At 52.8% G+C, this 18,521-nt stretch overlaps 1 protein-coding gene across 6 annotated transcripts in view; it reads left to right on the top strand.

The window, feature by feature from the left end:
* Positions 1–479: 479 nt before the first annotated feature.
* The window catches only part of DNMBP (dynamin binding protein), a 34,023-nt gene continuing 15,981 nt past the window's right edge, over positions 480–18,521 (top strand). Inside the window, exons 1-5 of one of the 6 annotated variants that reach the window (XM_032116634.1) lie at positions 480–539; positions 7,327–7,492; positions 8,887–9,065; positions 11,274–11,396; positions 11,940–13,880. In XM_032116634.1, the coding sequence (XP_031972525.1) occupies positions 8,921–9,065; positions 11,274–11,396; positions 11,940–13,880 (2,209 nt within the window). In that variant the 5' untranslated portion in view covers positions 480–539; positions 7,327–7,492; positions 8,887–8,920. Of the gene's footprint in view, positions 540–828; positions 7,214–7,233; positions 7,493–8,886; positions 9,066–11,273; positions 11,397–11,939; positions 13,881–16,639; positions 17,950–18,521 lie in introns of those variants that run through there. The other 5 variants (XM_032116632.1, XM_032116633.1, XM_032116631.1 and 2 more) reach the window with 5 other exon arrangements.

The following is an 18,521-nucleotide window of genomic DNA, read 5'->3' as shown; positions in this document are numbered from 1 at the left end:
CGGCAAGGCAGCGAGATTCCCATAAGGCAGCAGCGTGGAAGGGGAGCCCCGGCAGTGTCTGCGAGGCGGCAGCGCTCTGTGGGGAAGTCGAAGAGGGTTTGCACAGGCAGCTGCCTGCCGTGCTCCGCGCCGGGCTTGCGGGTGCTCTGCCGGCAGCTTGGTCCGGTGCATGGCGCACGGGTGCCGTGTCCAGCCCGGAGGCTACGAGGGCACTGTGTCCCGCGGTGGCGCGTCCCCGTGGGCCGCCGGGGGAAATGCCTCGCAGCCTGGGGCCGAGCGCTGCTGAACAGGGCGATGTCCCCACGTCACCCGGGGGCCCCGGGCTCCCCAGGCTGAGGGCCAGCCCCGCGGAGCAGCTCCGCCTTCCCAGCGGCACCACGCCGGGCCGGGCCGGGCGGAGGCAGCAGGGCGGCGGGGCGGGCGCTGGGGGCCGGGCCGGCCGGGACCCGGGCGGCGCTGGGCGGCCACGGGCGGGCGGAGGCGGGAACGGGACCCCCAGGGCCGGAGCGGCCGCGGCGCCCGGAGCGGGCCGGTAGAAGGTAGGGACCCGCCGGAGCGGCCGGGGGGAGCAGGGCGTTCTCCGCCCGCCGCCGCCCGGTCTGGCCGCTGCCCCGCCGGCCTCCCCCCGCCCCGCGGCCGCCCCGGCCTGCGCCTCCGCCGGGCCCCGGCGCGGCCCGGCCCCCGCCCCGCCGGCGCCTCCCGCACTCCGCACCGGCCCCCGCTGGGCTGGGCGTGGGGGCTGCCGTGTGCCGGGGGCTGCCCTGGGCCGCGCTGGCCGGCGGCGGGGGCCCCAGGCTGGGGTGCTGCTGGCTCGGGTGGGCGCGCTCCCCTCGTGCCAGCCGCGCCAAGGCTGCGTGTGGCCCTCCAGCCCTGCGTGCCCGGCTGGGTGCGCGCTGTGTCCCATCCCACAGCACTCACGCTGCCCGGGGAGCACTTGGGTCACCTGGGCAGCGGGGAGCAGCTGTGCGGCACAGCGGGAGCCGCCCGTCTGCTCCCCTCATTGCATGTTGGGACTGTGGTCTCTTAAGCCGTGTTTGTGCAGGCAGTGGTAAGTCTGGTGGTCGCCGCCAGGCAGGCAGGCAGGCAGCTGATGGGAGCTGGTGTTGCCTGGACAGCTTGTTGCAGGGGAGCACCTGGCCCTGTAGAAGCAATGTGGGCGTCCCACAGTGGTTTCGCACCCGGAGTCTGTAGTTGTTTCACCGATGAGGGTAGCACAAGTGGTTGTACACAGAGGGCAGAAGCTCCAGGCTGCAGCACTGTGCCTTTCCTGGGTGCTCTTCCGAGGGCATTCACTCTGTCAAGGCAGCCTGAGAAGAGAAATTTACAAGAATTCCGTGTTTGTTTTCACTCCAGTAAACGCAAATCCCTCTTGCAACACGGGCAGCCTGGCCCCGTTGCCTTGTACTTTAACAGAGATGAACTGGAAGTGTCTCCTCCAGTGGCCGTGCCAGGGGATGAAGTCTTGGATTACCCTCAGCACAGTGTGAGAGGCAGCTGCTGCTCCTCTGCTGTCCCTTTTGCTGATCCTAAGTGGTACCTCAGCTGATCCTGTCCTTGATGCAATTTTGCCTTTGGGTTCAATCATCTCTGCTGCTGTTCCTGGTGTTTGAAATTGTCCCCCCACTTCTGACCTTTCATCTCTCATTCTCCTTGCCGTAGTACCTAGGAAGCCTCTGGTTGTGTCATAAGCATTAACATCTGCTTTGAGGTTTGTCATGATTCCTTTCAGTTTCTTCTTTAAAGGCTCTCTTTCCCCTTGTCTCTGCCATCCTCGCCTTTGCTTCCATTGAGATTTTACCTCTTCGTCTGAAAGAGTTCATAGATAGAGAGTTTTCAGTTTTGCAGATGCTTTGCCAAATACAGCCTCTGTACCGTGCTACAAGACGTCACCATCATCCCCCTCATCTTGACTCACTCTGGCTGCGAGTCGTGCTGGGCAGTGTCTAAATGTGTCCTGCTTGTGTGTGAGGCCTCCATAGCGCCGGTAGTACCCACGTCTCTGAGCTGGCCTCCGCTTTCTGTTCGTGAGATCCTCTGTTCTGCCAGGGCCAAAGGTTTCAGTTTTCTCTCCAGCTGCTCTGCTTAGAATTAGCAGTGACATTAAAAACTAGTATGAACATACAACAGTTTTAAAGAGCTGTTGATATGGGATGGGAGGAGCTGAGCAGTAGGGGCAGAGAGGAAAGGAGTGATTCTCAGAGCTTTACAGGGCACCACCTCTGCTAGTGTCATGGGAGCCATGGCTGTGTGACCTCTTGGGGTTCTGAGTGCAGCTGAGGTGTCCCTGCAGTGGGTGACATCAGATGGACTTTGTGACAGTAGTGATATGAGCTTAGGTGGGACAGCCTGAGCTGTGCTTACCTTAGCACTTCACTGCCTTAACTGATGATTTCCCCTCAACCTCCAGCAAAAGTATATTTCTAATCACGTTGCTCAACCCCACTTCTGAGTGACACAGCTTTTACTTTGTCTTATTTTTAGAACCTTTCTGTTGGGAAATAAAATTTATTGCTTCCTTCTCAGGAGCACCTAGGGACTCTGAAAGGAAGAGGTCCAGGTAGCAGCAGAACCCCCGCTGGGGATTGAGGTTCTTTGGAAATGGTGGCAAGCAAAGAACAGTTTCCAAGTCAAACTCAAGTAATTTCCAGATTTCTGGATTTCCCACCCAGCAACCAAAGCATCATAATAGGCTTCTGTCCAAAAGTTATTTTGAAGAATATTGTTTAGGGTGCAAAATCAAGTGCTACAGTGTTAAGGAATGAGCCCCAGTTCAACTTGTTTTGGATATGTACTCAAGGTGTAATGACTAATTTTGTAATTGTATGCCACTTACCACCAGTAGCCCAGCCACAGGTACTGCACAGTAGTGGTGGTCTTCTCTTGGGGTTTTGTCTGTTCCTTATTCTAAGTTCTATTGTTTTAGCCTGTCTGCAAAACTGGCAAGAGACACAACCGTGCACCTTGGGGTGGGAGAAGACAGGACTTTGTAACAGTCTGTAAGGTGAAAGCTGCCGCAGCATACAGAATTTGGGAAACTCTTGTCTCTCAAGCTGGTGTTCTGGCCTTTGTATGCTTGAGTCCCCACTGCCAGAGATTAAATATCCATCAGGCATCTTGCTCACATGTTGTGGCAAGGTGTTCTGCTTTGCATTAAAAATTGATGCTGTGCTCTAGTTTCCAGATGACTTTTGTTTGCTTGCTGTCTGTCTCAGCATGAGCTCCTCTTGCTTCCTTGCCATGCCACTCTTAACCCACACAAACACCACCAGCCTGCCCTCAGCCACGTCCTGCAACAGAGCAGGTGAGAACACTGACAGCCAGAGCCCAGCAGGAGAGAAGCAGTGGTTTGAATGACTTGTTTGGTACATGGTAGAGCTCCTGTGCCACACAGGAGGCCAGAGCTTGCTTAAGCAGCCCTTTACTTGGTAGTCCTGGTTCTTGAGGGGTTGGTGATCCAACCTCAAATGTATTCATATCAATGATTTTTGATAAATCAGGTCACATACAAAAGCTAAAGAGAAGCTATTTCTTTTTAAAGGGAGGAGATTCCTCTTCCTCCTGGGAGCCATGTGGCATTAGGAGGTGGAGTGCAGAAGAGCTCTCATGTTTCCCACTGTGTGAAGCTGAGCAGGGGGAGTCTTTGGGATCTGCTGAGACAAGCAACATGTCCTAACAAGAAGCTGCAGTGATCAGCGTTTCCCTGGTGGGAGAAGGCTCCTCTCCTCAGCACCATTAGTTGCGGGTTTGCCCTGCTTGCTGCACAGTCCATTCTGTTGGGATTCATAGGATCAGCTCTGCATTTGCTGGAGCCACAGTCCCTGCATTGGCACCATCTCCAGCTGGGGCCCAGGCAGCCTGGCTCAATGGGGTATTGTTTATTCCACCCAGGAATGTGCAGGCGAGCAGGGACCTCGGGGAGCTTTACACAGCAACATGTTCTGCTCTGAACAGGGAGAGTGACTGCGGGTGGCCACAGCTCTGAAGGCTGGTGGGAGCGGTCAGGGTGTGCTGGTGTGTGGGTAAAGTCCTACCCTAGAAATGTGCATGAGGACTGTGCAGGCTGTGCAGATGCATTGGGGTATGGAGGAGGGCTGTCCAGATTTGGAGAACACGGGAAGGAACAGAGGAAAAAGGTAGAAATATCTTAGTATGTAGTTAGTAAGTTTCTGTTCTTGACACAATGGTGTGAGAAGCCAAGCATTAACTCCTGGTTCCTCCCACTGTGTGCTGGATACTGTTCCTGCAGCCTAGAGTGCAGCAAGAGCTGCAGCAGCTCTCCTGTCAAAGCCAGTCCCAGCAGCTGGAGGGTGCACTGAACTGAGGGGTGTCTCTGTCACTGGGGGTGGATTGTGTTTTCAGTGAACAGACATTGAGCTATAATGAGTAGAAGGAGGTATGAAAAGACCTAGGTGAAATGCAAGGTGTTTTTCAATTTTTAAAAAGATCACTGACAGTATTTGTTTAATATTTTTAATACTAATTTCTCCGATAATTTTGTGTCAAGCTTGTCTTTTGTACGTGTCTGGGAGTATGACCGTTCCTCGTCTACTGTTCATGCAGGTTCTGAGATTTTTATAGAGATTGAGACATCTGGACAAGAATCCACTTGTCCCTCTTGTGCAAATCCTGCGTGCCTGTGGAAGCCCACATGGCATGTTTTGGTCTGTTTGGTGAAATGTTAGTTTTTCAGTTACAGTACTGTCATACTGTCCATAGTCAGTTCTAACAGTGCTGCTTCATGAGTGAGAAGCTGGAATGTATTATTTAGTGGGGAAACAAGTGGCAATAGCACCTGTTAAGTTTGGTCTCCTTGCTGCTTAATTTGTGGCATCCATCCATCACTTTTTTTTATCCCATGGTCTTAGCAGTGCTTTGGGATAGGAGTGGATTAGCTGCCCTCAAACCCTTTGGGTCTCCCTTTTTACTGGAGCTGTTAATACTTCTTGTAATCAGTCTAAATGGTCTCTTCACATTGCTGCCTTATCTCTTAAGTGCTTAAAATCGTTGCTTCAGCATCTTTAGTAGTCCTACCTCCATCTAAGTGAGGGTACTTTTAGCAAGTGCCTGACAATTAGATTTGATGCTGGTGAGTCCATTATTCAAGATTTCTTACGCTGCACAATTTCACCTGCAAAAAGAGGAGGGATAGAAGAAGTTGTCAGAGTCTGTGTGTAAATGCCTTTTCTCGGCTGCTGTGACTTGACCCAGTCTGTGCTGAAGATCTTGAAACAATATTGTAACAGAGTTAATAGCCATCATTTCATTCTGGTCCCTCCTCTCATCAGCCCACGCTGGACCAGACACACTCCAGAGCTAATAGCAAAATGGGATAAGCAGTGTTCCATGTAGGTAATGTTAGTTAGTATGTGCTGAGCATGCATGCAGGCTGGGGGCAGTGATTAATGCCCTGGGAATCCACTCTCTGCCTTGCTGCACAATGCTGTTGTGTCAGGCTCGGAGCCTGGCACCAGGCAGGCTGTGGTCGGACGCCAGGAACACGTTACCTGGTTTGTGCAGGATCAGGCAGTGAGACAGAGCCTGTGTGTTCTCAGCAGGGCGAGTTCCTGCTGCGCCACAGCTTCATACTTGCACAGTGAGGTTCTCTTTGGATGCGGGTCTGCTGCTGGGCGGGGCAGGAGTCCTGCGATCCGCAGTCCTGACCTCCGCCAGCCTGAAATCCCAGAGTTTGCTCAGTTGTGGCAGAGCTCTCCCTCCTTCCCTCTGGCAGGCAGGGATCACCCATCCTTGAGGTGAGAGGGGATGGTGCTTGGCCAGCTGTCAGGAGCCGTGACTCACAGAGGATCACAGGCAGAGCCCTGCTCTCCCTGCAATCTGCTTTTACTTCTGGAGCCTCTGCGTGAGCTGTTGCTGAATGTTTGTTTTCACCAGATCTAGGGTGGATCTCGGAGAAGCTCGGGTCCACTATTAAGCCTAAAGAGTTGGACTCAGTAAGTTTCCAGTCTGGAACATGCTGGGAGGCTTCCTTCTCTAGGTGGGGGTTTGTAGAAAATGTTGGCAGGCAGCACTGCATGGAGTAAGACAAGGCCAAGGTCCTGGAAAACATAATATTTTGCGTTCAATTCATGTCATGGAGCAACCAAACTCTGCAAGACTGATTCACTACTTGCAAATACAGGGGCATGCTGTCTAGACTCGGACGGAGTCAGGGAGTGATCTTGCTCTTCTTGGTACTGCTGAGGGAACATGAGCCTGCTGGGATTCTTTTTTTGGCACTTTCAGAAGTTGCTTCATGCTTTCTTACGAGCTGCCTCTCAGGGAATGCTTTGGACGTGAATAGGTTAGTGGTTTATTATAACTGTAATTAGTATATACATGCCGGAACTATTGCAGTCCTGCCCATCCCTCTCTATCTTCTGTCTCATTGGAAAATCTTGCACATTTTAATGATGAGTCCCCAGAGCTGCAGGTGTGTTAAATGAAGTGACACTCCTATTCTCATGGGCAGGATCAGTGGGAGGGCCATATTCTCAGCCCCAGTGACTGCAGCAAAGCCAGGGTTTGGGTCTGCAGCACACATACTGTAATCCTTGCATTCCTCAGCCCATTCTTACATTACACCTTTGACCAAAGAAATACAAGAGATCTCCCTGTACCATCATGTGCTCCTGGAGAAACTACCCCAAGGCAGCAATTATGCCTGCAGTATGTTTTCCCCTCTTTGTCCAGTGCTGCTGTGAAGTTTGAATATTCAGAGTACGGCGAGGATTCCTAGGAGCCTGAGCTCCGCTGGCAGCCTGTCTGGGGGTGGAGGGCAGCCCGGATGCCTGCAAAGGGCTGCTGCTGCCGCGCCTGTTGCTGCTGCTCCTGTTCCCATGAGAACATGCAGCAGGCATGCCCCAGCCACCCCACCTCAAACAGCACAAGGATCCTAACTTGTCTTTAGTATTTTCAAGCTAATTGATGGATCTTCCATCTTTTTCCCTGCTCCACATGGTCATGTTTTTAACACTGTTACTCCTTCTGCTTCAGTAGGTTTCTGCTACCCTGAACTGCAGCTCTTTGTGCTCCTGATTCACTCCAGTCCATTCATGTCTTTTTGGTGGCAGAGTGCTGTCTGCTGCTGGATATTGGGCTCTTTGTTTGTACAGCCAGCACAAAGCTGGTGACAAAGGGACAGCCTGTGTCCCAAGGAGCCCACGTGCTATGGGGAAGGCAGTGGAGAGCAATAGGATCGACAGACAGGATGGCAGAGGTGAGGGTGTCCAGGGGCACAGCGTGCTGGCTGCAGCAGGGGAATGGCTGGGGGCGGGGAGAGACGTGATGAGGAAGCTGTTCCTGCTGAGTACAAACCCGCTTTGTTCCCAGGAGGTGAGTCGGACTGGATAAACAGAGTGGTCCCGTCAGCAGAACGCCTTTCCCTGGCTGGATCCCCCACTGGCACTCTCGCTGGAAGTTGGCGGCACCTCGTCAGCAGGGACGTATTTCTCCTCGCTGTGTTAGCTTCCCCTCTTCCTGACCCTCCGGGGCTCAGGTGGGCTGTGTGTGACTGTATGGAGAAGAGGTGCCCTTGTGTGTTTGTGTTTTGTTGTGTTGTCACTGCTCTTTCTGCCCTGAGCTGGGCAGGGCGTTTGACAAGCTGGGATGGGACGGGTGTCGCCGGCCGGGCGGCGCTCGGAGCGGGACCGCTCACTGTGCACTTTGAGCCACTTGGGGAAAGGAGGAGAATGGGTCCCACAGCAGGGAAGTTGTGTCCAAACGGACAGAGCAGGGACTGTGCTTGTGATGTGGGAGGAAAGCAGCCTGTGCCGAGGGGGCTGGTGAGGAGGACGCTGCTGTCCCAGCGTCGCAGAGGGCAGGGCCCTGAAAGCACCGCGGAGAGGTGTTGGCAGTGCTGTCCTGTGCCTGTAATTGCAGGGGGTCCGGAAGTGAAAGCAAACTCTCACCGGTCTGAGGTGCAGTTGAGGAATGATCTTAAAGTTTCTGGTTGCTTTGGATGGATGCACCTTTCTGTTCCCATCCTGAGGAATTTGTGAGGAGGCGAAGGAGCAGCTTAAGCTGCCTTGGTGCCGTGTATTTCCTTGATGGTGAGGCTGAAAAGCAGAAATGGTACAGAGGAGTGTTCTCAACAGCCACTTCCAGAGGAAGGGGGGATCCAGGACATAGTCGTTGGTGAGGAGGTCTTTGCCTGCCTTCAAGTCTCCTGCCAGGAGGAATTTTAGCCTTGGCTCCTAAGCCTTGGACAGGGTCTGCACCCCTCATCTTAGTCTTACTTCTGACAAGAACCATGGTGAGGCCTCCCAGGGGATGACTAAGCAAGGTACCTAGCCAGGTACCTAAAGGCAGAAAGGGTATTTCCAGTCTGATCCAAGAATGAGGATGGTGGCGTGAGCTTGCCTGAGTGGACTTTGTGCCTCTTCTCTTGCTGGGCCAGAATTGTGATGCTGGTTCAGCATGCAGTTCCTGTGACCCTGAGTGGCGGCATGGGGAGGGGTATGCCCATGCCTATCCTGCCAGAGAATGTGTGGTGGGACATGCAAGTGGGTGGTGCTGGCTGCCTCCTGGGCCCTGGCAGGTTGAGCCCTGCTCTGTATGTCAGGGAAATGCTGAGCTTCCTCCCCTCCTCTTGCTTCCTTCCTGATGGGAATTCACTTCCAAATTTCTTGCTGCTTCTCCCCCCGCTTGCAGCACAATCACACGTCCCTACAGAGATAGCCAGAGGGGCTGGACAAGGCAGGTTAGACCATGGGGGCTGCATTGCTGCAGCCCCTTGGCTCCTGTGGCACGTGTCAAGGGGTGGCAGGGAGCTCAGGACAGGACTCCCCCACACTGTTTCTGCCTCTGTGCTCAGGAAGGGTTTTACTTCCTGAGCCTATGTGTGATACTTTCAGGTGTTTCTGGCTGCTGACAAACTTCTCACTGTCTCAGCCTTAGGCACCGACCCGCCTTCAGACCCTGCACAATGGAGGCTGGCTCCGTGGTACGGGCAGTCTTTGATTTCTGTCCCAGCGTCTCTGAAGAGCTGCCCCTCTTCGTGGGAGATGTCATCGAGGTGTTGGCTGTGGTGGATGAGTTCTGGCTCCTCGGCAAGAAGGAAGGTGTCACAGGTAAGAGCTGGAAATGCCTGCACCTGGGTCCATAGAAGTGCCAGCTAAATGTCCGCTCCATGAGCACATCTTCCCTTGGTGGGGAAGGACCTGATTTGATTTACTAATTCTTAAAGGGGACTTTGATTGGAACTGAGAGTGTAGGTTGCCACTGGTCTCCTGCCAGCTTTGTGTCAATTATTCAGACAGCTTGTGTGTTGTTTTTTGAGAGAGATTAGTAGAGGGTCAGTTCTCAAGGAGATGGGAGCTTCACAGTACTGGTTGTTCCATTCTCTGTGGAGAGACTATCCATTTCCTGGCTAGTTTACGTGCTGACCTGCTGTGGCAGTGGAAGGGGAGAGAGGAAACAGATGCACTGAGAGTAAAAATGCATCCACTCTGGAAACCAGTCCAAGTGACCTTGTCAGTGGGAGATAGAGCAACAGTGACCATGTGTCCCCCCAAGCCCTCTGACTCAGCCCCACTTCCTCCTTTCTGCTTCAAAGCGTCTTCCTGCACAAATTGTCATCAATATCTAGGTTCCTGAAGAGGTATGCAAGTCTCTTAAACTTTTAGGGAGGTGTGAGAAACTTCTAAAACAGCAGAATGCTCTTAGTGAAACACTAAGAGTCTCACAGTCTCTGTTTAGGCAGCTCTTTCTCATCTTAATCCTGATGTTAAGAAGATGTGTGAGCTCTTGGGGAGATGAAAGCCAGTCCACTTCAAAGCATAAGCCTGCCTCTGTCTTCAGCATGAGGGCGGGACTGATTTCATCCCTGGCTGTAGAGATGGGGCTGCTATTGTAGCAGCAGTCTGGTGTCTCCTGACAGCCACAAGCTGTCTACTGTCTGAAACAAAGGTGGACAGGAGCACTTCCCTCCTGTGCTCCATGTAGCTGATAAGTGGCATTGAATGAGCATGTGCCTGATCCTGTTGCTGCTGCTGAAGTCACTGAGCAAGAATTATGTGTGCAGTTTTCAACAGAGTTTTGTCTCCCAGCATTACTGGTGAGGTTGTTCTATTGAAGATGAAGCTATTAAGAAATAACAAACAGATGTATGTCATAGCTCAGAGATAAAGAAACATGCTGAAGTCAAATTGAATGTTTTTTAATGACCTTTAATTCAAAATCCAGTTGCATTCCTGCTCTCCCTTGGAACAGCTGTTGTAGTTTTCTGCCCAGCTTTCTCAGTTAAAGTTGTAGGGAATTGAAAAAGCACTTTAGAATAGAAGCTGTGGAGGTGTTACAGCCTAGTACTCATTGCTCTGCAGAACAAATACTGTAATTAATTCCATTACAGTAATTCCTTTCTTACAGCATTATGTTGTTTCCATGTACAGAGCAGGAAACTAGGATAAGGAAAAAGAGAGCTGGTTAAAATTGTAAAGGAATATAGCAATGCCAAACCACCTAAACACAGTGCAGAGCTCTGGGTGTCTAGGATATGGTGTTTCCACGTTTTATTAGAAAATATTGGGTCATCCAGAGGCAATGCTGGATGTGTTACTAGCCCATACTTCACCATATCCCCTTGCCTCAAATTATGTAGGAAACACATTTTTAGTGGCCTTTGCATGCCCTATGCTCCCAGGACTGAAAATAGTATCTGGCTGGTATCATGTGGTGGCCAGCAAGTGTGCCATGGTGAAACAGGTACACAGAATGACAAAGTGGGGAAGGTCCCTGGAGTCCCAGCAGTGCTGAAGCTGTGACAGAGCGTGTGACTCACAGGTGAGGCCATCCCGAGTGTGGCAGCCTGAATTCTGTGCTGAGACTGCACAGGGCCTAAGCCCTATGGAGGATGGAGCACTAGGTGGCTATGCCCAGTCAGAAGACACTGGTCTCATGATCCAGCACTACTGGATCTCTTAGTCCTCACCATGGATCTGAGCTGGGAAGGAAATGATAAGGGCAGAGAAAACCTAGTATATCTGTTCCTGGAAGCTCCATGCTGATGGCACAGTCCCAGTAATGCACACAGCCTGTGGTTGCCTGGAGTGAGCCAAGGGCTCAAAGCTTTTTGTTCTCTGTTAGTTCTTAAGTACTTTAAACCCCAGGAATTCCTGACTCCCAAACTTGTTCTTCTTCCACCAGGCTATTGAGGCACCCAGGGTAACTGGGTATTTTCCTTTAGCAAGAGATGAATAGATCGCAAAATCTGGAAAGAGGGTGGACATGGTGGTGGGTCACAGGAAAGACTCATTGCTGACAACTTGTTCTCCTTTTAGGGCAGTTTCCTAGCAGCTTTGTTGAACCTGTGGATATTCCCCCTTTGAAGCAGGGAGAAAAACTGTTTGTTTGTACCAATGACTTCACATCTCAAGAGCCAGGGAGCTTGTCACTGCAGAGAGGTAATCTCCATTCCCCACCTTTGCTTTGCACCTCAAAAGCCTCACTTGTCCTTCCTGCTGGATGAACCTAGTCACAGCATCCTGCCTAGAGTGACAGAAGAAAGAGGTGAATCTTCTAATACCTTGTGACATGGGTCATGTCAAATCCACCATGGTCCTCTGGGCTTCTGCCACTTTGATACCAGTTTCTCATGATCGGTCATTACTCATGAAACTCCAGAAATTGGCATCACCTGATCATAGTAAATTTACTTTTAAGTGACCTCCAATCCCCAAATCTTAGACTTGCATTTGGGGGAGAATGAAAGCTTTGATGCACCTGCACGACTTTGCAGCCAAACTGTGTATCTTAGATGTACAAGAGGCTGCTGATACTTCATGCTTTAACCCCATCCTGTGCTTGTGTGCATTCCCAGCATGTACTGTGCTCTGACAGAGTGCCAGTCCTCACCCACAGCCAGGAGGGAACGCGGGGAGGCAGGAATAAGAGGTGGGAAGGAGTAATGAGAGCAGTTTTGAACTGGTGTGTCTCATTCTCTGCAGGAGACTTGGTGATCCTGGGGGGGTCCCTGGCCTCCAGCTGGCTCCAGGGCCGAAGCAGCTGGGGTTCCAAGGGCTTTTTCCCCTCATCATGTGTGAGGGAGCTGTGCCTTTCAGTTCGGAGACGTCAGCTGTCCCAGAGCACTCTCCTGGAGGTGCCTGCCTACTCACTGGGCCAAGCCCGGGCCCTGATGGACCTGTCTGCTCAGCTGGAGGAGGAACTGGACTTCAGGGAAGGGGATGTGATCAACATTGTTGGTGTCCCAGAGCCTGGCTGGTTTGAGGGTGAGCTCAGAGGCTGCAGGGGCATCTTCCCAGAGGGTTTTGTGGAACTGCTTACTCCTCTGCGAGCACCAGGAACCTCAGTGGATCCAGAGCCCACAGGGACTTGTGACACCAATGGTACAGTAGACATGCCCCCCAAAGATGACAACGAGCCAGGGAGTACTTATGGTGTTGCCCTCTATCAGTTCCAAGCCCTGGAGTCCCAGGAACTGGATTTTGATGTAGGTGACAGGATTCGGATTGTAGGCATTCTGGAGGATGGCTGGCTGGAGGGGGAGCTGAGAGGAAAACGTGGCATCTTTCCACACAGATTTGTGAGGCTGGAAGCCTCTGAGGCCTGCAGGGAAAAGGTGGGTACTGGGGATCTGCAAGGTGGAGGCAGCTGTGGATTGACCATCCATCAAGATCCAGAAAGCACTTGCTCTGAAACTCCTCCTTTGCCAGGGAAAGATAGCAGGGAAAAGGAGGATGGCTTGGCTGTATACCCTGAGCCTGCCACCATTTTGTCTCACAAGGCAGGGAGGTCAGAGGGTCCTCTTGGCACTGACTTGAGACAGCACCAGGCCTCTCCCAGCACGGGACCCCAAGAGCCACATCCAAAAGGCACAGGGGGCTCGGTCTCCTCTAACCACACGAAGACAGTCAATGGCATTCTCCCCTCTGCTCAGCTGCCTCCCCCACAGGGCAACAGGCCTGGCCAAGCAGGTGAATTGGAGCCTGGGGGGACCCTTTCAGCCTCCCCAGGAAACTCTGAAACTCACCCCCTTCCTCAGCACGATGGAGACAGCCCCATTGTGCCCTTGCAGGCTCCCCACTTCCCCCAAAATCCTTGCAGGAGCCAGGCGATTTCATCTCCTAACAGCTGGGCAGCATCTCAGCCCCAGGAGAGCCAGAGCAGCACCCAGGACCTAGACAACTGGATGGACAGTAAACAGGAGAAGTCCAAGCCCTGTTCCAGCTTAGGAACTGCTCAGGTGGGCCTGGACACACGGGCTGGGAGCTGGAGGGAGTGCTGCCCTCTTGCAGTGCAGGGGGATGGCTGCGTGGACCTGGACTCCAAACTGACAGAGCAGCTGGCCCAGTTTGAGAAGAGTCTGTCAAGTACTGGTGTGGAGCAGGACAAGGTCTCCCGTCACTTCTCTATCTTGGACTACAGCTCTGAGAAAGACATTGTCCGTGGCTCTCCTGAAGCTGTGTCCCACTCCAGGCAGGCAGAGAGGAGAAGGGCCCTGAGGCCACCCCCTCCTCGGCCCAGCAGCCTTGCGACAACCGCTGTGCACGTGCAGGGTGGCCAAGTGCCCAAAGGCAGGTCCCTGTCCTTCTCAGTCAAACCCTCCCGGCCTGCACCCCGGCCTCCATCCAGCAGCCAGCGGAAAAATGTGGTCCCTGCACAGCTTCAGCCCAGCACCCCAGAGCAGCGGGTGGAGGAGGGACGTGAGGACTTGACACAGGCAGGATCAGCCTCCTCCAGCTCCATCCTGCTGACTAGAATTGGAGAGGTGGAGCGAGATCTGGAGGCGTACAGCAAGACCCGTGCCGAGCTAAGCCTGATGCTGGAGGAGCAGCAGGATGAGCTGGTGAGAGCAGAGACCATGGAAAACCTTGATTTCTGTGACTCCAACATTGAGAGCCTCAGCATGGAGCTGCAGGAGTTGAGAGGTGAGTCTTCAGCAGCATGGGATGGGGGATGCTTCAGGAGCACAGGTGCCTCTGCTGTTTTACAGACACTCTTGAAGGCAGTCTTTTATACCCTACTTTAATTCCTGATTTTGGTCATTTTGTAAGCACTGTTGCAGTACAAATCATCATGATTTTGCCTTGGAAAATCACAGTGTCTTTCTCTAGATATCCCTTTGCCCTGGTCTTCCCCACCCCCTTTTCCTTCCAACTCTCCCATCTCCCCATCTCCTCTTCCGGCCCCACCATACATCCAGAGCCTTCATCTCATCCACTCCCAGTATGCCTGTGATGGAAAGCAAAACCACAGCTGCTGCAGTTCCAACCTCCCTGCCTCATCCCCTCTTATCTGTAGTGGAGTGAGCAGCAACTTCAGGGTGGCTTTGCTGGTGGTCCTGCAGTTGAGATTTGAGTAGTTGTCTGTGCTGTGACTGCCCTCAACCTGTCAGGGCACTGGGTTTCCTGTGGTTTCTGCTCTGGTGCTGATACAGGAGATTTATCACTCAGAAGAGAAGGGGTACACAGAAGGGGACTGAACCTGGCCTGGGAGTGGGATGGATTAGTGGGCAAAAAGTAAAGCCTGCCCCTGTGTTTCTGCCGTCCGTGGAGTCCTGGACAAGAAAACGGCACTGTTCTGTTGGTAATAGCAACAAAGAGTTTTCAATTGTGGCATATCTGTAGCTGAAAATGTGACTTTTGTTCTTGCACTCCAGAAAAAAATTAGTCAGGAAAGAGGAATTTGCCATTATTATATCAGCACATTTGTTCTCTGAAACCTGAAGGTGCCATGTAAAGATCAGTGCTGTTAATTACATTCACTTGATATTACAGTAGACAAATGGAAAGATGGGACCACATGCATCTTCTCCCACAGTCCCTTCCCAGGCTTCTCCCAGGAGCTCTGACACTGCAGTTCTGTTACCAAAACCCACGACATGCAGGAAATGTGGGCACTGCATGCAGGAGGTGGAGTGAAATGCCAACTCCTGCCTGGGAATTACTCACTCTGAATTCACTGCCTCCATCCTCCCACTGCTTAATCAGCCCTGGGGAGCCCAGGCACTTTGCTGCACGATCATGTCTGAGGCAGAGCACATGGGAATGAAGGCTGATAGGTGACAAACAACCTCCATGTCAGTGGTGTGCGAGAGGCATGCTTGGAACGAGGCCTAGAGGATTTGAAGCTAGGTGAAATAACTTGAAGGTAGGAAGAGGAAAATCTAGACTGAATCTTGAGGGAAATTTTCTGATGGGATGGGTCTTGCTGGGAATATCTCCTACTGTCCCAGTGCTTCCTGGCAGAGGACCGATCCTGTGGAACCTGTGCCCTGTTGGCTTCTGGAAGTGGAAGCTTTAGGCAAGAACTAATGCACTATCCTGAGGCATCCTCAAGTTAGTAAGCTTCCAGTAGTCCTAGGAGATTTTTCTCAAGAGACCTCTCTAGCCCTGTGATAAAGATGTCTCCTACCCAAGCCCTGTCATGTCCCTCCTGACACATCTAAATGTGGCCAGAGAGCATGTCTTGCTAGCCCAGTTCTAGTGCAGCAGGACAGAACAGTAACTTGGTGTTGCATCAGCTCAGCAAAATGTGTTTGGGCCATGCCTGAGGCATGACCTCTGCGTTACCACTGTTAGGTGAACATGGAGACACACTGAAGGCAGAAAAGCTCTCACTAAGCTTTGACCAGCAACCAAAGCAGGGCAGGCATAATCTTGAGGGAATCCAGCCCCTCAGCGTATCCTTTGGGGAGCCAAAGGAAGAGTAGAAAATATGTGGTTTTCTACAGTAAATCTTTAAAATCATCAGGTTGCTTTTTTGGTGTGTCTTGTGAGCACACTGGGGTTTTGCTGATCACCAGGCTGGGGCAGGATTAGTGTTTGCCCTCCTGCAGTTGGAGTAGGAGAGTTGGTTTTATTTTTGTCTTCTACCAGCTGAGAGCATGGACTCTGCGTTCCTAACAAGTGTTGCAAGAACCTGAGACATGGATGACATCCACAGACTCTCACGTTCTCTGTCAAGGGCATGTTGTGGTTGTCTCTTGGTTTCTTATAGGAGCTCTCTGTTTAGCATGGAAAATTGGGAATATGTTGTGCCCTGCAGTGAGAGGTGTTACTGGAGTGCATATTTCTATAGCCTCCTGGAAACTTATTTTGTGTGTTGGCACTGGACTCTGTAACCCAGGTAATCCCTTCAAGCCTGTTCCTGTCAGCGGGTGGACCCGCTAGAGCAGGGAACCAGGCAGCTGTGGCTGCATGGCACTGTGTAGGCATTGCTCTGTCTTGCAGGGAGCAGCTCCTCTCCTGATCTTCCCATGACTGTGGGTGAGGGCTGGGAAGGGATGGGCTCAGCATCAGGGTTGAGCCAGGGGCAGCTTGAAGGCCTCAGTTTGCCCCAGCGAGGTGTGGAGCAGAGCCCAGCCTCTTCTAGACCACGTTGTTGCCTTCATGCTATCAGGGGTGGGAAGGCAGTGGAAGAAGATCTGGTATCCCACCTCTGGTTTGTGGCTTCCTGCAGTCTCACACACGCTCTGTTTCCCTTCCCTGAGGACACTGGTCTTGGGGCAGGGCCTCTGCATGCTCCAGTGCCCTCCTCTTCCCTGCCTCAGAGCTGCCTGCAGAGAGCCTTTGGCAAAGCCGTGGAGCCGGTTTGGGCGGTGAGAGCCTGCCCAGCCTGGCTCCCCTCCTCGCTCTGGGCTGGTTACTGATTACTTTGGGCAGCAGGTGGAGGAGGCCGGGGCTGGCAGCGATTGGGCCCGTGCCTTTGCTGGCTGGTTTCAGGAAGCAGCACCTGCGTTTCACTTGGGACGGGAGTGCTGGAGCAGAGTGGAGAACTGGCGTCAGCCCGGGGCAGGGCTCAGAGAGCAGAGAGTGAGGGGAGTGGGCCCCTGTGCCACACCCCACAGGACTGTGCGCACCTATCCTTAGAGGAAACACTGCATGGAGGATCCGAGACAACCGCGGCTCCTCAGCTGGGAATATGAGGACTGTTGTGCTGTACAGAGAGAGGACGTGGCTGGTTGCAACGACAGACCCAGGGTGACGAGGAGGCAGTACCCGGGCAGCCGAGGAGCAGACAGCGGCTGGGACAGTTCCAGGAGACAGGAGGGCATCTCCGTGGACCAACAGAGCAGGAACGGAGACTGTGGAGGTTTTTGGAAGGGAGAGATGCAGTACATGGACTGCAGGAAAGCAGACGATGATTGGGAAGGCAAAAGACAGGATATAGAGGGCAGAAACTACAGGTTGTATGAGAGGGAGGGTGTTCAATACAGAAACTGCAGTTCTGAGATAAGAGAAGGGCTGAACCGAGAGGACAGAGTACCTGGGCAGTATAGGGAGAGGGGAAGGCAGTATGGAGAGGACAGAGGCCTTGGAGACTGTAGGAAGGGGGGAAGGTGGTATCAGGACTACAGAGATCCTATGGACTACAGTGAAGATGAAAGACATTCTAGGAAAAAGGAACTGTGGCACAGGCAAGAGAGGGACTCTGGGGAGTATAGGGAGAGGAGAAGGCAGTATAGAGAGGATGGAGGCAATCTAGTATATAGGGAAGGGGAAAAGGGGTATAGAGATGATGGAGGCCCTAGGGCATATAGAGAGCAGGAAAGGCCACGTGTAGGTACCAGGGACCAAGTAGACCAAGAAGACACTGAACAACAGAGGAGACACAAAGGCCATGTCATGGACCACAGCAGTCCAGACAGAGATTGTGAAGTTCCTGCATTTGCAGTCAGGTCCTCGGGAGATGGTGGCGTGAACCTGGGGTCAGGTACCTGCTACACACAGTTCAAGACATGTGTTGTTGACTACGACAGCTATGGGGAGCCGGAAGGAGAAGCCCCAGGGCCTGGGATGCCAGCCAAGAGCAGCAGTGGAGCAGAGTGCTCGAGGGTACGCACGGGCCGGCCAGACTGGAGCCAGCTCTGGGAGCAGGAGGCTGAGGAAGCAAACAGGGTGGGCTCTGTGCTGCAGCGGAACAGCTTCTACAGACGGACGGCTCCCAGTGCCCTGCGGCACTCAGAGTTTGTGCAGACCAGGAAGAAAAAGCAAGGTACACAGGGAAATGGTGGGCAATTCCCTTGGGTGTGCCTTCACCCTGCCCTTCACCCAGGCACCAGGGCAGCACTGGGACTCTGGTACACGTGGGTGGCCAGCACAGACAGGCTGTCACAGGAAAGGGCCTCCCTGGGATTTACTGAAATGAGCATCATGGTCTTCACCCCTCTGTACAGCCTCTGCAAGGGGATTTTGTGGAGGCCCAAGTGAGAGGAAAGCACAGGTGGCACAGGCTCAATGCTGTCCTTTCTGTTGCTCCTGAGTGTTTCAGGTACACCCTAAAACTTGTGGCCCTGGTTCGTCTGTTCTTTTAGGGCCCTGAGGAGGCTCCTCATGAAGGAAAGGGTGAGATGCTGGGTTATTTCCACTGCCTGTTTTACTTTTATAACCCATCATGAATAGATTCTACGTGTAAGAACCAATTCCTGACCCTGAGCATGGCAGCTGTTCACAGGCAGTGCAAACAGGAAATAGAGGAAACTGTTGTAGCACTCAGACATGCAGACAGCAAGTACTCCGAGTTGTGTAATTCACCTGGGCAGGACACTGAGGCACCTGCGTGTTGGG

This window comes from Corvus moneduloides, chromosome 8, assembly GCF_009650955.1.
Source record: "Corvus moneduloides isolate bCorMon1 chromosome 8, bCorMon1.pri, whole genome shotgun sequence".
NCBI lineage: Eukaryota > Metazoa > Chordata > Aves > Passeriformes > Corvidae > Corvus > Corvus moneduloides.
This window is presented reverse-complemented; position numbering and strand designations above follow the sequence as displayed.